The following is a 25,096-nucleotide window of genomic DNA, read 5'->3' on the forward strand; positions in this document are numbered from 1 at the left end:
TCTGAGTTTTCCTGTCTATATGTAAATTAAAATCCCCCATGATTATAGTCATTCCTTTCTGACAAGCACCCATTATTTCTTCCTTTGTTCCCTGTCCTCCTGTGTGGTTACTGTTTGGGGACTTGTACACCACTCCTACAAGTGACTTCTTGCCTTTATCATTTCTCATCTCTATTCAAACTGCTTCTACGTCCTGGTTTCCTGAACTTAGATCATCCCTCTCTATTGTGCTAATACCATCATTAATTAACAGAGCCACCCTTGCACCTTTTCCTACCTTCCTGTCCTTCCTAAATGTCATGCACCCTTCAATATTCAGGTCCCAATCTATGTCATCCTGCAGCCAGGTCTCTGTAATGGCTATCAGATCGTACCTATTTATTTCTATTTACCCTATCAGTTCATCTGTTTTGTTTTGAATGCTATGTGCATTCACATACAGAGCCTTTAGTTTTGTCCTTTTATTATTTTTGTAACCTCTAGCCTTGTCTGCTGATTTAGAGTCATAGAGAGATACAGCACTGAAACAGGCCCTTCAGCCCACTGAGTCTGTGCCAACCAAAAACCACCCATTTATACTAATCCTACATTAATCCCATATTCCCTACCACCTACTTACACTAGGGGCAATTTACAATGGCCAATTTACCTATCAACCTGCAAGTCTTTGGCTGTGGGAGGAAACCGGAGCACCCGGCGGAAACCCATGCGGTCACAAGGAGAACCAAACCCAAGTCGCTGGAGCTGTGAGGCTGCAGTGCTAACCACTGCGCCACTGTGCCACCCCAATTTACCCTTAGATTTTCCCATATTAATAGCTTTCTCTCTTGACTTTCTTTGATTTACCACATCTTTCCAAATTTGATCCCTTGCCCCCACTATTTAGTTTAAAACCCCCTCTACTTCCCTAATCATGCAACTCACTAGAAAACCAGTCCCAGCATGGTTCAGGTGTAGACTGTCCCAACGGTACAGCCCCCACTTTCCCCAAAACTGGTGCCAGTGCCCCACGAACTGGAACCCACTTCTACCACACCAGTCTTTGAGCCACACATTCATTTCTCTAATCTTATTTGCCCTATGCCAATTTGCACATGGCTCAGATAATAATCGAGTGATTATTACCTTTGAGGTTCTGCTTCTTAATTTGGTGCCTAGCTATTCATACTGACTATGCAGAATTCTTTGCTTGTCCTGCCTCTGTCGTTGGTGCCTGCATGGACCACGACGACTGGATCCTCCCCTTCCCACTGTAAGTTCCTATCCAGCCCTGAGCAGATGTCCCGAACCCTGGCAACGAGCAGGCAATCCCCTTCACTATAATGTCCCCAACTAACACTACTTTCGTTTTTGCTCCCCCCGCTTGAACAGCTTCCTGTACCATGGTGCCATGGTCAGTATGCTCATCCCACTACAACCCTCGCTCTTGTTCATACAAGCTGCAAGAACATCAAGCTAGTTATTCAATTGCAAGGGCTGAGGCTGCTCCACTTCCACCTTCTCGATCCATCTACCAGCCTGACTCACAGTCACAGCCTCCTGTCAATCATTTCTGACTGTAGTATAGATGTCCAGTTTATCCTTTTCTCCCTTTTTGAACAGAGTCATTACATTTTTATCCTGCACTCCATTAGGGTAAAATTAGGGTATACTTTGCATAAAGTCTGGAGTCAGTTCTTGATATATTTGATAAAATAAAGCTGGTGTTAACTAAACCCATGATGTCTGTTTTATTTTTCACTTGATATACACTTTAGTTATCCTGTGAATCTGACAGAATTTATGCAAAGCTTTTCCTTAAGAAATTAAATAATATGGAATAGAGTCCACTGTAAGGATATATTGTACAAAGCCTATAGAATCAGCAGTCTTGAGGGGGCAAATAGGAGCAAATTTTCTCTTTAGCATTTGAGTGTAAATTATCACCTAAATTATCAAGAAATATCAAGTAGGAAGGATCACATGCTAATAATGCAGTCTGTATGCTCCACCTCAATTGAACATAGTTAAGAAAGAAGTCTGCCTCACAATCATTTCTATTGTACTGTTTACTATTTTTAATTATGAAATGGGTACAAAACAAGAAAGCTAAATGATATAAGTTAACCTTTACCAAAACTCAGGGACTTTATTCTTCACATGTTAGCTGTGGCTCAGTTAATAGTATACTTGCCTCGAAGTCAAAATGTTGTGGGTTCAAGTCCCACTCCAAGACTTGAGCACCAAAATCAGAGCTATAGGAATACTGCACTGTTGAAAAAGCTGTCTTTCAGGTAAGATGTTAAACAGAGCCCCCATTTGCCCTTTCAGCTGGATACAATGGATCTCATAGCACTATTTGTGATGAAAAGCAGGGAAGTTATCCCTGGTGTCCTGGCCAATATTTATCCCTCAACTAACATCACAGAAACAGATTATCCTGTCATTATCACATTGATATTTGTGGGAGTTTGCTGCGTGCAAATTGGCTGCTGCATTTCCTACATTACAACAGTGACTACACTTCAAAAGTGCTTTATTGCCTGTAAAATGCTTTGGGATGTCCAATGGTTGTGAAAGACGCTATATAAATGCAAGCCTGTTTTCTACTGAGACACAACAGGCAAATTGCAGGTGAAAGACATAGCAGATACAGTGCAGAAAACAGGAGAGAACACATGATGCGTACAGGGCGACAAATGTGTGACATTTAAAGGGATCATGTATTGTTCAATTTTTCCTCTTTTGAACGATGAATTGATCAAAATACTGTGGAAGATAATTAAATGAGAAAACTATATATACTACAGGGGCAATTTTCTGACTTTGGGTTCTAGATGTGCAAGTTGGGTGTGTGCTGCACATGATTTTCTGACCGCTAATTTAAATGGTTTGAATTTAAATTGTTTGAAAATCAACACCAGAGTTTTTGATGTGAACTTACAGTGATGGAGTCTCCCTGGCATAAATACAAAGATGGGAAACTACTTCTATTTTGAAATTTGAAAAAATGTACCTTTTACTCCTAGAGCTTTTTTCTTAAAGCATGAATTACAAATATAAATTAAATAATACACAAAATACGATAGTAAAAAACAAATAAATACCTTTTCCGGGTATGCAACAAGAAATAGCTTTTGGTCGTTCAGATTGTCCACACAATTTTGTAGAAAGCCGCTTTGAAACAGGAATTCTTTAACATTCCCTTCACTTATCTTGAAAGAACATTCTGAGATGTACAAAATCGAATTCACCTACAAATAAAGTAAAAAGTGGCAAATTTGTAATGTGCATTTTCAGTGCAATTAAACAACTTTATCCCTTCTACCACAACTCCAGAAAGACATTTAAACTTGAGGGTGAATATTGCTAGAGAATGAGAGCTCCTGGTTTTCGAAGCTTTGGCTGATGCTCATGGGAGACAGCAGAACCAAAAAAAGAGAGCAGAACACGGAGAGAGAACAGAGCATGGTAGAGGGCAGAGCAAGAGGAGGGAGCAGAGGATGAGGAGAGAGCAGAGCATGAGGAGAGAGCAGAGCATGGGAAGAGAGCAAAGCACGGGGAGAAAGCAGAGCATGAGGAGAGAGCAGAACATGAGGAGGGAGCGCGGCAAGCTCCCCTCCAAGCCACACATCATCCTGACTTAGAACTATATAGCCAATCCTTCACTGTCGCTGGGTCAAAATCATGGAACTCCCTTCCTAACAAGCACTGTGGGTGTACCTACACCCACATGGACTGCAGCGGTTCAAGAAGGCAGCTCACCACCACCTTCTCAAGGGCAATTAGGGATGGGCAATAAATGCTGGCCTAGCCAGTGATGCCCACATCCCATGAACAAATAAATAAAAAAAAGAGCTTAGCAGGGGGACAGAGCAGAGAACAGGGAGACAGAAGAGCATGGGGAGAGAGCATAGCACGGAGAGAGAGCAGAGCAGTGGGAGAGAACAGAGCATGAGGAAATAACAAAGCATGAGGAGAGAGCTGAGCATGGGGAAAGAGCAAAGCATGAGGAAAGAACAGCATGGGGAGGGAGTGGACAAGGGGAGATAGCACGGCATTGAGACAGCAGGGCATTGGAAGAGAGCAGAACATTGGGGAGAGAGCAGTGCACGAGGAGAGAGCAGCGCATGAGGAGAAAGCAGCGCATGAGGAGAGAGCAGCACATGAGGAGAGAGCAGAGCATGAGGAGAGAGCAGAGCATGAGGAGAGAGCAGAGCATGAGGAGAGAGCAGAGCATGGGGAGAGAGCAGAGCGTGAGGAGAGAGCAGAGCATGAGGAGAGAGCAGAGCGTAAGGAGAGAGCAGAGCGTAAGGAGAGAGCAGAGCATGGGGAGAGAGCAGAGTGTGAGGAGAGAGCAGAGCGTGAGGAGAGAGCAGAGCATGGGGAGAGAGCAGAGCATGGGGAGAGAGCAGAGCATGGGGAGAGAGCAGAGTGTGAGGACAGAGCAGAGCGTGAGGAGAGAGCAGAGCATGAGGAAAGAGTGAAGCATGGGGAGGTAGCAGAGCATGGGGAGAGAGCAGAGTGTGAGGAGAGAGCAGAGCGTAAGGAGAGAGCAGAGCATGGAGAGAAAGCAGAGCGTAAGGAGAGAGCAGAGCATGGGGAGAAAGCAGAGCGTGGGGAGAGAGCAGAGCGTGGGGAGAGAGCAGAGCGTGAGGAGAGAGCAGAGCATGGGGAGAGAGCAGAGTGTGAGGACAGAGCAGAGCGTGAGGAGAGAGCAGAGCATGAGGAAAGAGTGAAGCATGGGGAGGTAGCAGAGCATGGGGAGAGCGAAGAACATGAGGATAGCACAGAGCATGGGGAGAGAGTGGAGCATGGGGAGGGAACTGAGCAGGGGGGAGAGAGCAGAGTGTGGGGAGAGTGCAGATCATTTTGGCTGAGGAGCCCTGCCTCATTTCAATTGGCAGACCACCACCCAAAAATGGATGATTTCCATTAGGAAAGTCCAGAGGCTAGAAATCCAGCTCCATAGTGCTGGGTTTTCGGCAATATGGCTGCTGTTTAGTGTCCAAAAATGGCGTCTTACCGTGCGAGCACAATTCTGATGCGTGCTGCGCCAGATGCCAGTTTGGTAAGAGCCAGTCAATAAGTGTCCCTCATCCATGTCAGAAGTGTGCATTAATCCATTAACATGTTAATAAGGGCCTAATACCTGCTTCTGCTTCCTCTTGCAACCTCTGCAGGCTCTCACTACAGTGCCATTCGTGGCAATGAGGCCCAAAGCCCAAGATCCCATGCTCCTCAAACCTCCTTATTTCAGCGCACATTACAAAGACCCTGTGAGTGAGGCACCCAAAAACGGAGGCTGCCAAATTTCTAGCTCCAGGTCTTTATGTCAGAGGAAGTTGTGAACAGTTGGTTGTTCAGACCATGCTATGACTCTCTTTGTAGTGCGAGTCACTGAAGTATAAAGAAGCTACAGATGTGCTGTGGCCAGTGCAGAGAGAAGTCATAAGGAGGATCGCTAGTGAACAACATAGATTCAAATGTAGGAATGATATCAAGAAATAATTCTTCACACAAAGAGCAGTCAATAATTGATTCAAGGTTTTTTTTATTCATTCATGGGATGTGGGTGTCGCTGGCTAGGCCAGCATTTATTGCCCATCCCTAATTGCCCTTGAGAAGGTGGTGGTGAGCTGCCTTCTTGAACCACAGCAGTCCATGTGAGGTAGGTACACCTACAGTGCTGTTAGGAAGGGAGTTCCAGGATTTTGACCCAGCGACAGTGAAGGAACGGCGATATAGTTCCAAGTCAGGATGGTGTGTGACTTGGGGGGAACTTGCAGGTGGTGGTGTTCCCATACATTTGCTGCTCTTGTCCTTCTAGTTGGTAGAGGTCGCAGGTTTGGAAGGTGCTGTCTCAGGAGCCTTGGTGCATTGCTGCAGTGCATCTTGTAGATGGTATACACTGCTGCCACTGTGCGTCGATGGTGGAGGGAGTGAATGTTTGAGGATGGGGTGCCAATCAAGCAGGCTGCTTTGTCCTGGATGGTGTCGAGCTTCTTGAGTGTTGTTGGAGCTTCACCAATCCAGGCAAGTGGAGAGTATTCCGTCACACTCCTGACTTGTGCCTTTAGATATAAAAACAAGAAATGCTGGAATCACTCAGCAGGTCTGGCAGCATCTGTGGAAAGAGAAGCAGAGTTAACGTTTCGGGTCAGTGACCCTTCTTTGGAACTGACAAATATTAGAAAAGTCACAGATTATAATATTTCTAATATTTGTCAGTTCCGAAGAAGGGTCACTGACCCGAAACGTTAACTCTGCTTCTCTTTCCACAGATGCTGCCAGACCTGCTGAGTGATTCCAGCATTTCTTGTTTTTATTTCAGATTTCCAGCATCCGCAGTATTTTGCTTTTATTTTTGTGCCTTTAGATGGTGGACAGGCTTTAGGGAGTCAGGTGGTGAGTTACTCGCTGCAGGATTCCTAGCCTCTGACCTGCTCTTATAGCCACCGTATTTATGTGGCTACTCCAGTTCAGTTTCTGGTCAGGGTTGCCCCTAGAATGTTGATAGTGGGGAATTCAATGATTGTAATGCCATTGAATGTCAAGGGGAGATGGTTAGATTCTCTCTTGTTGGAGATGGTGTAAAATGCCAATCCCTTTATTTTTCCGTTTAACCAGTGTATGTGTGTGTGAGTGTGAGGGGGTAAGGTAAAAAAGGGAACTTTAATATTTCAATCTGTGTGTTTATGCTTTACTTCATTACTGGTTAAGACTTGTTTTATAATAAAATCATAATTTTCTTGTTTATTAAAGAAACCTGGTTGGTGTGTTTTATTCTGGGAAAAATTAAGTATATGATTGACCGTATCTGTTAATGGGAAAATTAAAATATACATTGCGACCTGTGGCGAAGTGGAACTAGAATAAACAGTGAACTCCACCCACCTTGGTCATAACACACCACAGAGGAAAAAAATAGAACAATACAAGAAAACCTGTTTGTTATTTTTCCCCAATTTTAGAGGTCAACTTTCCTCCCATTTCCAAATCTCTCATTTGTCTGCTGGTTCAGGTCCTGGCCTCGAGCCCCCAATTGGTATGGCTACATGTTGCAATGTGGGTGGTTCCCACTATTCAGCTGTCCACCTGACTGCAGCAAGTGTATTTGTATTAGAGTTTAGCCCCTAGGTGTTTTATTTTTCAACTAACCAGACAGCGACAGGTTTTCTTGTCAGTTTTTAAAAACAGAAAGGCAATTGTTTATTGATCAATGCGCCTTATCCCGAAATTGTTGGAACCACATCTACTCACACACACACAGCCACAGACACACACACTCACAAAGGAACAGATAGAGAAGGGAAAGAGGAAGGTTTTTTTTAGTGGGGGAGAAAGGTTACGATGAACGTTGAATTCTCTTGAAACTCAAGTTCTAGATGGTTGCAGGCATGTAATGATTGTAGATTTCTCACTTGATTGAGGGTTGTGTTGAAGATGGTAGGTCACTTCCAGTTCTCTCTGCTGCATAATGTAAATGTTGGATTTTTTCAGCAGGGCATGTGTTTTCTGGCTTGCTGGAATGCCAGCTGTTACAAGTAGCTTCACCTTCTAGGTCAGTCTCTCCCGCTGGCTGTCTTTTTTTAAGGTAAGACTGTGTCACTTCTCACCTCCTGTTAGGAGACATTCTGTTTTCCTCCCTATGTGATCGCACAATGGCCCAGGATGTGACTAAATCATACCTCCTTTGTTTCAGAAGAAGACATTCAATTCTGGAATGTTTTTGGATAGGTGTAAGATTGTTTCGTTAACATCTTTTGGCTTGGAAGATTTGTCCTTTGTCTTTGTTAGACTGTTTGGATACACAAAAGGCCAATCCCCTTTATCTGAAGCATGCATTTTGGACCATTGTTCACTTTTTAAAAACGGCTGCCTTTAATGACAATGCAAACACTAGGTGTCGCAGTACTTACACATAAGCAAATGCAGCCTCATGCACTGAAACATCACTGTCTGTGATGTTTTTGGCAGCTGCCAGTAGCAAAGATGGCGCCGCTCAATTTATTACAAAATCCTGAGAGCCCATGTTCAGCATGAACACTGGCAGAGAGCTGCTTCTATGTTGCAATAAGAGCCAAATCCACAACTTGATCCAGCATCACTTCAGTGAGCTTTGTTTTTCGACCTGTGCCGATATAAAACAACTAGTTTGTTTTTTTGCCCAGTTGTTGTTTCGTAAACCTAAATCCAATGGACATTTTGTTTCAATATGAGAATTTTAAATCAATCTGGCTGGAAATTGAATCCTTGGGTCATTACTGAGTCTGTGAAACACACTGTGACTTCTCCAATCTCTACCAGACCAAGAGAGCAGCTCCAGGATAGCTGCATGTGCAGGATCATGTGTGCAATTCAACAGAATCCATGGCCTCGACACTTCTTCCCCCTTGCCGCTTGCTCCCCGCTCCCTCCCACTCGCAGTCTCCCTCCCCTCCCCTGCCTATCTGGCCACTCTCTCTCTTCCCCGCATCCCCTGTGCCGGGAGCAGAATCGGGAGGGAGCGGGGAGCAGAAGCGGGAGGGAGTAGAGACCAAAAGCGGGAGAGAGCAGGGAGCAGAAGCGGGAGGGAGTGGAGAGCAGAGGCAGAACAGAGGGGAGGAATCAGGGAGGACACAAGAGATGGGGGGAGTGAGCAGCCGAGTGGGTTGAAGTAGCGAGGCCAGGGGCGGCAAGCAACAAATGACATTTTCGAGCACATGCGTGAATTAGTCCTGGCTAGCCGGGTGCTGATGTAGGCTGCACATGCACAGCACCATACGGACAGCAAGAGTCTGTTCTGCGCATGTGCGAAGCTGGAAGTACTCTGATGACCTTGGCGCTGGGCTGTGTTGTCAGGAGTCACTTTGTTAAAATAAAGGTTCAATTTTTTTAAAGACAAAGTCCATTTTTTCATAATTCTTCAGAGTTTATCTGTGAATGTTGCATCATTGCACTTCGGATGTGTGTGACACTAAGTAAAGTGGTTTTACTCAAGGTTAAACAATATAAAAGTACTACTTGCTTTAGGTTCGGTGATGTTGTAATTCCATCTAAAATAGCTGGGATAAGCCATTTTGTAAGGACTGATGTAATCTCTAGACTATTGAGTAACCCTTCTATTAAAAAAGGCACAAATGAAACTTGACGTTGAGCATGATAAGACAATTATTTTCAAAAAGTCAGTGAATCTGTAGTTTACCCAGTCAGGAAATTATTGTATCCCATTAACAAAGCCTGATATTTCTCAACAGAGTGTTCGACAAGTATTAATGGTATCAGGTGAAAAGAATCAGTGTGTAAAAAGGAAAATTACATAGACAAACTTTAACTCTGCTTCTGTATCCACAGATGATGCCAGACCTGCTGAGTATTTCCAGCATTTCTTGTTTTTATTACATAGACAATTTGCTCACCCGCCTTGTCAAAGGTTAAAATTCCTGCTAAAAGATGCATGTGTGATGAAGCGTATACAAGGCTAATAGAAGAGATTCATGAGATGTGTGAAATCTGTAAAAAGTATTGGAGAACACTGCCACATCCTATTGTAAGCTTCCATTGACACGTAACTTTAACAAGGTAGTTGCCATGGTTCTGAAGGTATGGGACAAAGACAGAAATATTTTCATTCTATATCTTGTAGACCTGGCAACCAGATTTAGTCTTTCTAGAATAATATTTAGGGCTGGATTTAATAGGGGCCTTGACATCAGGATCCGTGGCGGGGGGCATGAAGGTTACCCCAGTTGAGACCTGCCACAGACCTCGATACCGGCAGGTGGACTTTCTCTAAGGCTGATGTCTCAGAGAAAATTCAGAGAGCACTGAGACATTGTATAAGGCCATCTGAGACAGAATTTAAGTCAGGAGATTGGTGTATTATATAAGTGGGAGTCACAGGGAATGGAAAGGCCCTGGTACGATAGGAGCTCATGATGGTTAGACAGTACTTATCAAATATGGCACTCAAACTGTTAAAGATCATTCCTCATGATTAATCAGAATTAATTACAGCTGATAGAAGAAAATGAGGTACCTTGTCCCTCAAATGCTCATGTCATAGAGTCATAGAGTTATACAGCACAGAAGCAGGCCCTTCGGCCCATCATGTTTGTGCCAGCCATCAAGCACCTATCTATTCTAATCCCATTTTCCAGCACTTGGCCTGTAGCCTTGTATGCTATGGCATTTCAAGTGCTCATCTAAATATTTCTTAAATGTTGTGAGGGCTCCTGCCTCTACCACCCCTTCATGTGTTTTGCGATAAAGGCCCTGATGAACAGAATAAAGCAGATCAAGGGCTGGATAATGGTAATATGAGTGATAATGACCCACATGACAGAGCTATCGCATCCAAAGACCAATTGCCCAGTGTAGGTACTCAAATTACATATATTCCAATGGGGTCTAGTGAATTCAGGGATGCAAAAATTATGGGAAAGATACTGGCAAATTTAAATATTAGTTGAATGCTGAGGATGATGGCCAAGAAGCGAGGTCCATGGACTGGCAGAAACAGAAGAGAGCCAGAAAGCGCAGTACAGGTACTGTTACTGGATCCAGAAGTGACTCTTCCATGGGAAAACGATCATGTATCGGAGAACGACCCTCCAATAGTGCAAGAGGGAGATCTCACAGGAGTAGTCCGAACAGACATAAAAATGCAATTATAGGCCATAGTTTGAATAGATTAGACAATGAAAGAAAGAATGCAGAAGAGTCTCAAACCAGAACTAGAAGCAGAAGTCTTCATGATCATGAAGTTTTGATGGCTGCAGTCCATCTGTTGTAGTTACACCCACAGTGCTGTTAGGAAGGGAGGACCAGGTTTTTGACCCAGCGACAGTGAACGAACAGCAATATAGCTCCAAGTCAGAATGGTGTGTGACTCAGAGCAGAACTTGGAGTTTGTGGTGTTCCCATGTGCTTGCTGCCCTTGTCCTTCTAAGTGGTAGAGGTCACAGTTTTGGAAGGTGCTGTTGAAGGAGCCTTGGCGAGTTGCTGCAGTTCATCTTGTAGATGGTACACACTGCTACCACTGTGTCCGCATGGTGGAGGGGGGGGGTGAATGTTTAAGGTGGTGGGGTGATAATCAGGCAGCTGCTTTATCCTGGATGGTGTCAAGCTTCTGGAATAATAGCAACCGTGATCCTGAATTTCTTCACGTCAGGATCCTTTCAGGCTGCAGCAGGTGGCTCTGTAACAAATCCCAGTTCACCATCCACTGTCGTGTAAGAGAGGTGATAAATGCTTTTTATGCCAGGAAAGGGGAGTTCATTGTGTTCTCGCTGACTGAGTGTGTTCGTGGCTTTGTCAGGATAGCGGGCTTCCCTATGGTGCGGGTTGCCATTGATTGCACACATGTAGCTTTGCAGGCACTGCATCTAAACTCTGAGATGTACTGCAACTGCAAAAGTTACCACTCGCTGAATGCACAGTTGGTGTGCGGCCTTGCTCAGCATATTATGCTTGTGAATGCCCACTATCCTGGCAGCAATCATGATGCTTTTATTCTGCACCAGTCGGCTGTTACCTCATATTTGAGCTACCACTTCAAACCAGAGGGTAGCTGCTGGGCAACAAGGAATATCTGCTTAATATCTGGCTCCTGACTCCAGTACACAACGCAACCACACATGGGCATCTGCATATAATGCTACCACACGGAATGTCATCAAGCACACCATTGGGGTGCTTAAGCAATATTTTCGCTGCATGGATCCGCTCTGGAGGAGCCCTGCAGTACTTGCCAGAGCGCATGTCATGATTCACTGCAGTCTGCTGTATCAAGATTCATTGTGGTCTGCTGTATCCTGCACAACTTCAACATCATGAAGGCACAGCCCTTGCCACCAGGGATATGGTGAGCAGCTGAAGAGGAGGAGGAACAAGAGGAGGAGAAAGAGGAGGAACAGAAGCAAGGGAGGAGGCAGCCAACACATCTCCTTTCCAGCTGGGCTGTCCTTGATCGGCTCATCAAACTGTGGTACCGTGAACACAACCCCAGTTCACCATTCAACATTCCCACACCTTACCTTCCCTCTGTTACTGACCATCACAGCATTCTCTTGGACACAATGCTGAAATAAAAGAGACCACAAAACAGCCATTCCAAAACAACTTTATCCAACAAACCATCCAATATTCCATACAAAGTTAACTAATCATTCTTGTGCAATCCTTTAGTGTCCACATTGCAGGTGCCATTGTCTATGCAGTACTACCAAAGTGTATGCAGTATGGCTTGGGGAAGGCTGCTGACTTTCAATGGGGGAGATTGCAGATGGCCTTACAGGATTTTCTGGAGGAGGCCTGGGCCTAGAAGTGCTTCAACTGCACCACCTTGGCATGGACAACAGCAGTCTGGGCTGGCATGCTGACAGTAAGGACGTGTAGTTTTGTAGTGTTTTGAAATTACAATTGCATTGGATGGAAACAAAACAGAAGTATTGTTTTCAGATATGAAAATTTTGGAAGATACTTGTCTACTTTCACAGACAGCATTTTAACTTGGAGACTGTTAGGCACACACAGGAAGCTAGTACAGTGTATACTCACACACTGATCTCTCCAAAATAACCATTCAATCCAAAAAAAAATCTATAATATCGGATCACTGCAGAGAAGTTTCCTCTGAAAGGAATATAATCCAAGATCCTTTATCGCTGAGTTGTTGATCAGTATGGTGTTGTCTATGACCAATCTACCACATCTTGAGGTACATTTAGAGCCATCATCCGTATCCCCACATTGGCAAAATTGGCTTCGACGTTTAGAAGGCACAATGGCAGGTTTCGCAATCATAGACAACACAAGGAAAAAGGCCTTACTTCCAGACTATGGAGGTGAAGAATTAGAATATACCTTTGAGACAATTACTCTTGAGCATAATGACTACGACTCAGCAAAAAATGCACTAACAACATATTTCACACCCAAGAAAAACATCGTATGTGAAACAATTGTCTTCTGATGCATTTTAGGCAACTAGCAACAAAATGTGACTTCAGTGATGTTGAACAGGAAATCAAAACACAAATAGTCGAAGCCTGTCTCTATCGTCAACTATGCCGAAAAGCACTCAAGAAGGACAGAAAGCTGTCAAAATTAGCAAGATCACTATCGTTCTCAGAGTCCAGTTGAGAAGTCAAGGCTGCCAACAGTAACTACCACAATCCAAGTTCAACTGCTGTGAACACTATTCATCGCTCATGTGCCAGGAAATGACCTGCAAAGCAACAACAGCCTTCTCACAGACAAAGCTGTAAATTATCCAAAGAATGCTTCCACTGTGGCGGTGCTTACCCACAACGGACAGGGTGTCCTGCTGCTGGTAAACAGTGTAAAGCCAACCACCTTGCTCGTATTTGTCACTCATCAGTAAAATCAACTACTAAGACCAATACCAACAGAAGGGTGCCACATATGCATCCCACACAAAAAGGCAAGAGAATGTAGCCAAAGTAGAGGCAAATGATGCTGAACATAATTTTGTCCTCTCCCTCAGAGAGAGCAGTCATATGTGACTGTGACCATTGGCTGCTCGGACGTAGATGCTCTCCTAGATACAGGAGCATCTGCCATTATCATGTGTCATATGAATTTTGTTTTTTTTAAAGACCTGTTGCTATTTTCTGTGAACAGTGGTATTTGAAGTGCAGGCTGTAAACTTGTATCCAAGCAACCAGAAACTTTTATGACTATTGTGTGACTTCTTTTAATAAAAACTGTTAGTTCTGTTCTGCAGTGAAACAGTAGAGAGAGAGCTGTGAGCTGGCTGGGAGTTGTGATTTGCTGATACACCAGAGGAAAAGACCTATTCTCTCTGAAAATGAGCTTTGCATTTCAAGGGAAAAAGTGCTACATTTAAAGTGAGGTTTTAACCTACATGAAGAGCGAGTAAGAGACCCTGAGAAAAGAAGAATTGCTACACTCTGTGGAGAAACAATGCTTTGCTGAAAGGAAGCCAGTGTTTCAGGCTGGGCAGGTTGCTGTTGCCTCTAGTCAACAATCCCTGCCTGAAGAGTGAGTTCTGTAGTTGCTGTGCTCAGTGGAGACGGCTCCTTTGCTGAAAGTAAGTCATGTTGACTTTTGTGTTTTTGGAAGTTCCTGAACTCTCAAAAACGTTTCTCCTGTTAGACTGCTACTTTAAAGATTTAAATAGACCTGTTGCTACAACCTGTTGCAGGTTGCACCTGTGTGATGCCTGCTGCAAACGAACTACCTTGAATGTCTACCCACCATAGCCTGTTCATTAATTTCACTTGGCGAGACATCGAGTGGCATCTGACTATTCAACTCTGGGACACCTCACCGATCCAGGAAAATACCATCAGGAGTTACAATGCTTCAGATCCTACAAACATGCAAGAAGTCCAGAGTCTGCAAGGACTCATCACGTACTGCAATCATTTCATTCCTGACCTTGCTACGCTATCTGCACCCCCTACGCAATCTGACAAAAGAGACCACCAAGTTCTTTCTTTCTTTTCTTTTGGGCCTCCTTATCTCGAGAGACAATGGATACGCGCCTGGAGGTGGTCAGTGGTTTGTGAAGCAGCGCCTGGAGTGGCTATAAAGGCCAATTCTGGAGTGACAGGCTCTTCCACAGGTGCTGCAGAGAAATTTGTTTGTTGGGGCTGTTGCACAGTTGGCTCTCCCCTTGCGCCTCAGTCTTTTTTCCTGCCAACTACTAAGTCTCTTCGACTCGCCACAATTTAGCCCAGTCTTTATGGCTGCCCGCCAGTGAGAATGGACTAAATCACACAAACAGGCAGTACACCAGATCAAACAACGTTTATCAGCAAGTTGGACAAATGTCTTTTTTGACCTGAGAAAACCACCCAGCTAGCCGTCCTATCGTGGATGCAAGCCAGGTTGGCATTGGTGCAGTTCTCAAACAGAAAGACAAGACAGCGAACCCATCAATCGTTGCAATGGCAAGCAGACTGTTAACACCCATAGAGCATTGTCATTCACAAACAGAGAAGTACTCTCAATCACATGGGGTATCTTACACTTTCATCTCTACCTATATGGAAGTGAGTTTAAAGTAATAACTGATCATGAGCTTGTTCAACAATGCACACAGCAAACCACCCACTCGAATAGTTGCATACTCAAACTACAAGGATATGAGTTCCAAGTAGAATATCAGCCAGACAAGTTCAACCCAGTGACATCTGTTGCCAGCAGTCAATCACACTAGTCATGAGGAAAAGATTGCTGAACAACATCTTAACTATGTAAGCCTAAATGCGGTGCCAAAGTCACTAAAAGTAGCCGACATCAATGCAGTAGCAAAACAAGATGAAGCTTTACAACTATGTATGAAGGCTATGGAATATAAAACTAGAAAGACGTGATTGAGAAAGCTTCAACAAACAAAATCGCTCACATGCTACAGGGTCTTCAAAATGTGTGAAATGAGCTCACCGTTACAACCACATCTGATCTTGTATTATGCAACAACTGTATTGTCATTCCACATGTGTTGTCAATATAGCACATGAAGGACACCAGGGAATAGTCAAGACCAAACAACTCCTTAGGGAAAAGGTATGGTTCCCAGGAATTGAACGCATGATAGAGCACAAAATCAATCAGTGTTTGCCATGTCAATCAACGACAATGTCAAATCTTCATGATCCTCTCAATATGTCCAAACTACCTCCAGGATTATGGAATGAAGTTAGCATTGATTTCACAGATTTGCACACAGGTGAACACCTGCTTGTTGTCACTGACGACTGGAGATTCCCAATAGTGGAATTAGTTATGTCAACTTCAACGAAAGCAGTCATCCCAAAGCTTGACCAGATCTTTGCTTTATTTGGAATCCTTCAAACAGTAAGAAGTGAGAATGGACCCCCATTCAACAGAAAACCACCTAGATTCAGTCATAGGAAAATCACACCCCATTGGCCAAGAGCTAATGGTGAAGTTGAGCGATTTATGCGACCCTTGAAAAAAGTGATACGTACAGCTACAGCTGAGAACAAGTCATGCAAGCAAGAGCTATATCACTTTCTTCATAATTAGAGCAACTTCTCACTGGACTACTGGAAAACCTCCAACTACACTCATCTTTTTACATCTTATGTGCACATGTCTTCCTGAGCTACCCTGCCGAGCTAATGATCAACATTTACACAAACGCGGTCGAGAACAGAGGATCGAATGAAAGAAAATGCAGAACGAAACATGAAACTTAGAGCTCCACTGCTAAAGCCAGGAGATAAAGTACTTGTGAAACGTGATGGTCATATTGGAAAGCAAACAACCCCTTATGACATCCAACCATTTGTTGTGACCAACACAAAAGGATCAATGATCACTGCTAAGCGCGGTTCACAAATCATCACAAAAACTGCATCATTCTTCAAAGCACTGAAAACACCACTCACAAGCATTGAATCCGATTCTAACGTCAACACCTCAGATGAAGAACATGAGTCAAATGATGCTACACCTGATGTCAGATGATATCCTACTCGTGAGAGAAAACGCCCACCATACTTGACTGACTATCTTATGAGGTGAACTATTTATGTTTGAGTTTATTGTTTAATTTTAGAAACATACGATTGAAACATGCTCTGTCTCTCATTTCCTAAGAGGGGGAGGGATGTAGTTTTGTAGTGTTTTGAAATGCAATTGCATAGTGAACTGTGTATTCTACAGGCTGCTGTAGAATACACATGCTAGCTAAGAAAGTGAAACTAAGACAGAATAAATGGAGAAGCCTTTATGCTCAGCTGCTGCAATCTTTGTCTCTCTATCTTTGCCTCATATCCTATACCAAACTTGGCTAAACCTCTCAAGTCCCGAGGACTTCACAGAACATTGGTGGAGTGGCAGTGGTTGGAACATGAACTTTGCCAGAGGACAACAGGTATGTGCTCCATGGAGCCACTGCCACTCTCCCAGGGCAATGCCTCAGCAATCCTACTAATCTGCTGGAGCACAGATTGCTAGATTCCTGTGACACTCTGAAAGTCCCTTTGAGCACTGGTATCAGCAACCAGGAAGACAGCAGTCTGATATAATAAAAGCAAAATACTGCAGATGCTGGAAATCTGAAATAAAAACAAGAAATGCTGGAAATATTCAGCAGGTCCGGCAGCATCTGTCTGCCAGTTCTGATGAAAGGTCACTGATCTGAAATGTTAACTCTGCTTTCCTTTCCACAGATGCTGCCAGACCTGCTGAGTATTTCTAGCATTTCTTGTTAAGACAGCAGTCTCAGCTGCGTTTGCACAGCCAGCAAATGTCTTTAGAACTATTGTGGTGCTGGTATAAGCACTCCCACACCTCCCGGTTCAGGTATTTTTTTTAAAAAGATACCTTTTTGGTTTCAGCCTCTAAGCACAGCTGGTCAGGTTGTTTATAGACTGAGCTCAGCAGGTCAGACACTGGGTAAGTCCAATTTCAGGAAGGAGTCCTACAACAGGCGCCAGCCCTTACTTTGTATTTGGAACTACTCCAAGAAATATATATTAACATATGAGTTTGGTCGGTGAAAGTACAGATTATTTAACTCGGGATTAATTTAGTTGGCCACTAAATTTGATAGCCCCTGCAAACGGGCATGGGGATCGCTATGCGCAATTAACACCTGCCTGTTATTTCTAATGTAGGCAGCAGGCAAACTTCATGCTGCCTGCTCTTTGAAATGATCTTAGTTTCCAGCCAGTGCTAACCAGGCTGTTCATTGTCTAGCCACATCAGCAGTGGGTCAATATTGTGAGTGGTTAGTACCAATTAAAGCTAGCCTTCTCTGCTTAAAGCTAGCCTGCACTTCTAAAGGAAAGGTTCATTGTGGCTGCAGCTGGTTCTGGGAGTTGTGGTTGATGAGATTCTGATCAGAGAAAGAGTGAGGAATGACACAAGTGAGAAAGTACACTCTAAGATTCTCAGAAACAGCACTGGAGGTTTGGTTGGAGGAAATGGAAAGGAGGAAAAATGTCCTGTATTCTAAAGGGGGAAGGAGACCCTTCAGACACACGGTCTGAGCAGATAACCATGACGGTCAATGCTGGAATGTAGCGCTAAGAACTTGGATGCAGTGCCATAAAACTTTCAACTACCTCACATGAGTGGTCAGGTCGGTGAATGTATCTTCAAATGCCACATCCTAACAACTGCACCACTAGCCTCAGACACTGCTCAAATCACCACAACCCCATCACTCACTTACCAACAATCTCTATCATTAAGGACTCATCCCTAATGTGCATATACTTCACATCATCCTCACACTGCTGCAAGCTTCACACTCACATCTCACAGCTTGCACACATTTCCAGATATTCAACCATGTCAGCCACATCACCCAAACAGACTGCACAACACTCAATGACACAGTTCCCTCTCTGTTGTAGGACAAGGTGGTTCACAATTGCAGGCAGCAGGAGATAACCAGAGAGGGACAGGCATGCTTGCACATCCTAACCGCACCCCCCCATTGAGTAGATGGTGTTCGCCATTATTGGGATAGACAGTGCTGAGCCCATCGCCTGCAGCAAGACTGAAATCATCAAAGGTGAGAGTATCCTCATACCTAATCCTCCTCACATCCTACTTCATCCTCATCCCACAATCTCTTCTGACTTACTCCAACACTATCCAACTAGTGGAAACAGCCTCTCAGCTTCTACCCTGGCAGAACACACATCATTACTCAATTTCACACTCGCAGCCACCAGCTCAGATACCAACACTGCATGTAATTTAAAGGATGGCATAGAGACAAGTTCTGCATGTGAGACACCAGAAACAAGTGCTTACAGCCACGGCAGGAGGCAAGGATAGTGCAGGTGCCATCTCACTAGACGAGATCTGTTTAAGGTCACACTCCAAGGCCATCTGCAGTCTCCTTCAATAGAACTCAACATGCTGCAGGCACTGGGGTAGCACTGCATTGGAGCACTAGGACAAAGGCACACAGAAGAGGGACACTGAGAGAATGCACAAGAGTGCTAAGTTGACCTTTGTATGCAATATGGCATGATTTTATTTATAAATTTGGTTTGTAATATTTATTTTGTGGTGCCTTTTGTTTTTGCATTGTGGCCAAGTAGATGCTGCGATTGACAGTGACAGAGGGAAGGTAAGTTGTAGGACTGTTGTTGTATGGGGAATTGGAGTTGCCTTTACTGGTATCACAGTCAGATGAGTTATTCAGAGACAGCCTGGTCAGTATGGGACTGTGTTAGTGGCCTCCTCCCTTCCTCATCCTCCCCCTCCTCCTGTTCTTCTTCCTCCTCATGCTTCTGCTGCTCAGCTGGTTGCCATACAGCTGGAGGAAATGGCTATGCCCTCATGATGGCAAGGTTGTGCAGCATAAAGCAGACCATCAGGAATCTTGACACCCATTCTGACAAGCACTGCAGGCCTCCTCCACAGCAGTCCAGGCAGTAAAAGTGTTGTTTCAGCCAATGGTCTGCATTATCACATTTTGTGTATCAGCATGGCTTTCCTTATGTGTATGTTGCGCAGGTGTGCATTTGTTGTGCACCGGGGTCATTAGCTATGTGGTCAACAGATAGCCCTGTCCCCAGCAGCTACTCTTCGGCTTTTTGTGGTGGCTCCAATGCATCTGGCACAGCAGACTGCCACAGAATGAAGGCATAATGACTACTGCCAGGATAGCAGGCATTAACCTGCATGATTCACTGCCTATGGTCACACACCAGCTGGACACTGAGGGACTGGAATCCCTTTCAGTTCCAGTATAGGGCAGAGTTAACATGCAGTGCCAGCAAAGTGATGTGCATGCCATCAATGACACCCTACATCATGGGGAAGCCTGCAAGCCTTGCAAAGCTAAATACTCACATTGCCTGCTTGTCTCTGGCAAGACAGAATGAAATGTAGCTAGCTCTCATAGCTCTTTTTGAATAGAGAATCTCAGTGACCTCCCTTATGCAACAGTAAACAGAAAACTGAGATGTTGCAAATATCACCAGCCCCAGCCTGGAAGGAGCCTATGCATAACATTCATTGCCATGGTCAACTTCACAGCCACTGGCAATGTGGACCTTGCCCTGCTCTGAAGTTCAATTTGTGGCTACAGAAAATGGCAGATTTCAGTGAGGATTCCCTTACTGAAGAGCAGATAACTCACACATTGAGCTGGATTTTGTGCTGGAGGCCAGGCTCCCAGAGCCAGGCCAAAAAGTTGAGGTAACCCTGTCTCTGCCTTCCCCCCACTAGCACCCCACCGCCAGAGTGACCCTCCGGTCTTTTTGTGTCAAAGTTTTAAGAGGCGGGATCACTTTCCCTTTAAAGACTTTAAAGGAATGGGGATCCGGCCTCCAAGAGCTGCTGGTCAATCACAGGGCCGGCAGCTTAGCAGCATCGACAGCACCAATGGGAGCAGTGACCACTGCCGGTACTGCAGAAGCCTCGGACCCAGACCCAGCAGTGGAACCCAGAAACAGAGGTAGGTGAGGCGCGGTCACCAGGGCCAGTCCCGAAGACCCCGGAGAGGGGGGGATAGAGGGTTGGCTGTTCAGTCCAGAGGGAAGAGGGTCCTGGGGGGTAAAGTTGTTTCTGGTGGGGGCCACACATTGCCCATGAAGGAGGGACCCCTCCCATGCCCGCAGGGAGGGTGCCTCATTTTACAAGGCGTCCTCCCCACACGGTGGAGGCCCCCCACTGCCACTGGTAAGATCCCAGCGACGACGGGAAGAGCCCCTTAACTGGCCCTTAACAGGCCACTTAAGAGCCTCAATTTGCCTCTGGGCAGGAAGGCCATCGTTGGCCTATCCCACCCCCGGGAAGATTGCTGGGCGACGGGGAGGTGACAGACCCTCCATCCCGCAGTCCCCCAAACCATCTGGTGCAATTCTCCATGCCCCCACCGCCTCCGATCCCGCCTCGGAGCAGCCTGTAAAATCCAGTCCATTATTTCTCACTGAGGCTCAAATAGAAAAATTGCTCCCTCAACATCCTGGGAGGATATGGCATCCTGCTGAGACCCCTTCTCTCCCTTCTCCTCTTCCAGCAGTTTGTCCCGCTCTATGAGCCCTTTTTTCATTCTCCAAGTCATGCTGTATTCCAAGGGGCATGCCTACTACTGTACCCATGTCTAGGAGTCTGCAGAAACCGTGACGTCAACAAACAGTCCTTCAGCACCTGTCACACTATTCCCTGTAGACTTTTGAACCATGAAACAACTATAGAAAGAACCAAAAATGTGTAGAATTGTAGCAACAGCCAGAAGAAATCAACCAGCAACTCACCTGTAAGTGGTTGATGATCCCTTTAAATAGCGCTGGTGGGGAGTCCATCCTGCTGCTGAATATGTGTTCAGCTGTGCGAGCTTGAGAGGGCATTAGTTGCAGCGTTGAGTTCCAAAATGTCACCAATGGCATCAATTCAGAGTTTCACGCTGACTGACGTGACGTCATGATCTGCCTACTCAGCATACCTTCGGTGGCCATTCACTGCGTGCACACTAACGCCCTCATCAGTCTGGCACGATTTGCCCCACAAGTATGTACGCATACTGCAAGACGCCATTTAGGAACAAAAATAGCACTTGTAGCTCCGAAAACACAGGCATGACCAATCCCAATTTTGCGCCAATTGAATCTAACTTAAGTCCAAATTTTATTTAAAAAATACCCTAGAAATTTTGTACACCATTTTGTCTGAGTAGAAATAGAGTTTTTCCAGCTGCTGATACCAATCTAAATCCGAGGGATGGGACCATGTAGTAGTTAGGACAAGTGGTCCATATTAACAGCAATACAACAATGGCTCCCATTTCTCTGAGGAATCAGGAATTGAGCTGCACCCAGCTCTCACAGCCCAAATCTGGTCAAAGAAGGCAAGTTAAAACTTTTCGACAAGAGCTACAAGGCGGACCAGCTAAGGTTCATGGTGATGGTGGTGATTGATCTTAACAGCCTCTCAGTGACACTCACTTGAAAACCACCTCCCCATCTCCTATCGTGGGCACACCATTGAGAAAATTAATTTGGAGAGCACAACACACACACTGCTAAGACAGAAAAATACCAAGAGAGCAACTACCAGGTTCAGAGATACTAATTTGGATTTGGGAGAATAAAGAATTTGTCACATTTCATTTGGTGTTAGGGGCCTTAATCTGATGTAAGTGTTGAACTAGATGGAGGACTATTGTTACTAGCACAAAGGTTCTAGGGATTGCAGATATTATTATAGAAAGTTGTGAGTCAGAGACGATGGTGGGAGGAATCTGTTGCACGCAGCAAGAGGCCAAGGTCTTTCAGGAAAAGATTTTATTAACTAATGTTTGACACACAGATCTAGCTGGTCATGGGGGAGAGTTAATGGGGTGATTGATCTTTTTCCAGCTCTTCAGGCCCTTTCCCTCTAGAAGGGTCTTGCTGCTGCTCCTCCTGATTCATGCCTCAATCAACAGCCATGTAGTACAGCATATGGTGCATGATGATAATCCTGAACACTTTGGCCAGTTGATGTATCAAGATACTTTGATTTGTCCAGGCACCAGAACTCCCATTTGAGTTTGCCTATTATGTGCTCTACGATGGATTTAGCGGAAGCATGGGTGTCCCTGTACTGTCTTCTGGGCTACAGTATAAGGAACAGCATAGAAAGAACATGAGCCAGGGCAACAGCACATATCATCAGCCTCCAAGGAGCCAACGGGAGTACTGCTGACTACCAGTAAATGATGGCACAATGTGTGCTGTCACACCATGTTATGGTGATGGTGTAGAACTCCTTCCTATTCATGCAGTTGACACTCATCTGCAAAGGAGTGCATAAGTCTAGATCCATACTGCTGATCACTCCCTGGATCTTGGGGAACCCAACTATGTTGGCTGATACCAGCCATGCCCCTGCACGAGGCCCAGGTTTTTGGTTCTGGATTCTGATAAGTGAGAGGTCGATCTAATGATTCCTACCAGATCCTGATAGCCCTGAGAATGTGTCTCCTGTATCCAGACCCCAAGTGTCTGAAGATTAGAATGAAGAGCTCTGTCCAAACTGGACTATCCAGGGTTATTGCCTGCCACTTCCCACATGACAGAGGTGCTGCCTGCTCCTTGTAAGCTGTTATGAGGGAGGGGAGAGGGGTGAAGAATTTCTGAGATGGAGCTACTCAAATCCATTGATCTCTGAGGGCAAAGCTTTGCTAGTGATACTGCATATGAAGCCAGTGAACTGAATCAAGTCCCCTGTCATCTGCCTCACATCTTGGGACAGCTACTTTAGTACCTCCACATGTTCATCGAACATCCTCCTTTTCATAAAAAGATCCATGAGATCTGAGTCCGGTACTTCCTCAGACAAGGGAAGCCAACTCCGCAGTCTCCGCTGAACAGCAGTCAAATCCTTACCCTAGTCCTCCAGCTACTTTGTGCTCACATTAGAAGATCCACTAGCTAGATCTAGGTGAAAGTCTCTGAGCTGGTGCATGGGACAGAGAAGGCACAGGGCAAAGGTGATAGAATAGTGGGAGAGAGAATAGGAGCACCAAAGATACAAGAGAGGGGATGGTCATTATTATCGTCTTCTCCTCTCTAATGGACCACTTATCTGCTTAGAAACTACTGCATTAAAGTAAGATCACAAAATAGTCACTGAACGATCTATTTAAATATATTTCATGCAAATGTCTTACCTCATTCAGTACATCACTGATTTCTTTTAATGCGAATGCATCCGATTCATCAATGCCAGGTGTCTCTAGAAACTCTTTCCCAATCAAAATCTTGCATGGTGCATAAACTTCAACAGTTTTCAATGCTGCAATTTTCCTATTCTGCAGGGTTCTCTCTTTGCTACATGTTTTCTGCATGGTTATGTATTCCTGCAGTTTTTCCTGAATGAGCAATATCAAATGGGTCAGTTTAGTAATTGAAATTGAAAAGACATTTCATACAGTTGGTATTATGTCCAGATTGACCTATCTTCACCCTAACATTTCCCATTTCATTTTGTGTTAACAACATCAATGAGGGGAATTTTTCAAGTTTCTGTTCCCAATATGAAGCCTCACTAAATGAGAGCTTGAATACAGAATCAGACCTACGGTGTTGCAGCCCATCTCCTACCATATCTCCAGTCTAGTGAGGTACCACGCTGTGAATGCAAAGTTACACCCCATATGGATTTGGGCAGAATACTAATGTAAAAATGTTAACTCTAAATTCCAGTAATGAAGAAAACATTTCTACAAAGTCCCATCAGTAACAGACAGCAAAGTTCTGGCTTCACTAATTTTTATAATATTTTAACCCAAGGACCTAATCTGTAATCTTATGACATCCTGCCTTTTTGCTCAAATTCTGTCATCGTATTTCAGTAGAAGAAAAATAAAAATAAAAGTTAAGGATTTTTTTGGTGCTATTGGCTAAATGTGACAAACCATACCCGAATAAATATGCGATCCTTCATTACATCTTCTCCATCACCCACATAACACTCTGAAGTTCCAGCCAACTGCTTTACATCTTCATGAAGTTGAATGGACCCTGGGCATTCAATATTCTGTAGTATATCCTTCAAATAAGACAAGTTAAAATCAGACTTCGAAAGTTTTTATTTAAATCCAAAAGAACCAAGATCTTTTTAAAACTTGATACCTGATCAAAAGAGCCATCTGGGAAGTAAGTAGTGAGAAGACAACATATTCCCTCTAATGCATCACGTGAAGTTTTTCTTCGGTGTTTGTCCACACCCAAGCCATCATCAGTACCTGTTAGTTAAATGAAAAGTATGCAATCATTAATGATGGTGAATTGCGTTACACGCTACAATATTTAGCAATTGGTTCCACTTAACTATCATAAAGAGAAATGTAAGAACACCTCTATCTGTTGAGTTTCATGTTTATCAGTTATTTGGGCCAAATGGGATAGACACTAAGGGGTAAAAATGTTGTTTCTGCACACTTCCAGTCCATGTCCTAGGGGTTCATATACATAATTCCATGGAAGTGTGATGACAGCTAGATACAGTACAAGAGTAGGTAAGTAATAGTACATTTATACAAGATATTGGGGAGGCTACAGTAGTGTCTGCAGTTTTTGGGCACTTCATTATAAAAAGAACATAAAAGTAGATACTCAAATTCACCAGGATAGGAAACTATAATAATGAGGAAAGA

At 44.3% G+C, this 25,096-nt stretch overlaps 1 protein-coding gene across 1 annotated transcript in view; it reads right to left on the reverse strand.

Moving 5' to 3' along the window:
* LOC137373054 (uncharacterized) overlaps window positions 1-25,096 on the reverse strand; it is a 190,998-nt gene that overhangs the window by 119,265 nt on the left and 46,637 nt on the right. The window contains exons 7-10 of the mRNA XM_068037825.1: window positions 24,573-24,685; window positions 24,361-24,489; window positions 23,609-23,809; window positions 3,087-3,233 (exon numbers count right to left, since the gene is read on the reverse strand). Coding sequence (XP_067893926.1) covers window positions 3,087-3,233; window positions 23,609-23,809; window positions 24,361-24,489; window positions 24,573-24,685 — 590 coding nt within the window. The remainder of the gene's footprint in view (window positions 1-3,086; window positions 3,234-23,608; window positions 23,810-24,360; window positions 24,490-24,572; window positions 24,686-25,096) is intronic.

The sequence above is a fragment of the Heterodontus francisci genome, chromosome 1 (genome assembly GCF_036365525.1).
Source record: "Heterodontus francisci isolate sHetFra1 chromosome 1, sHetFra1.hap1, whole genome shotgun sequence".
Lineage (NCBI taxonomy): Eukaryota > Metazoa > Chordata > Chondrichthyes > Heterodontiformes > Heterodontidae > Heterodontus > Heterodontus francisci.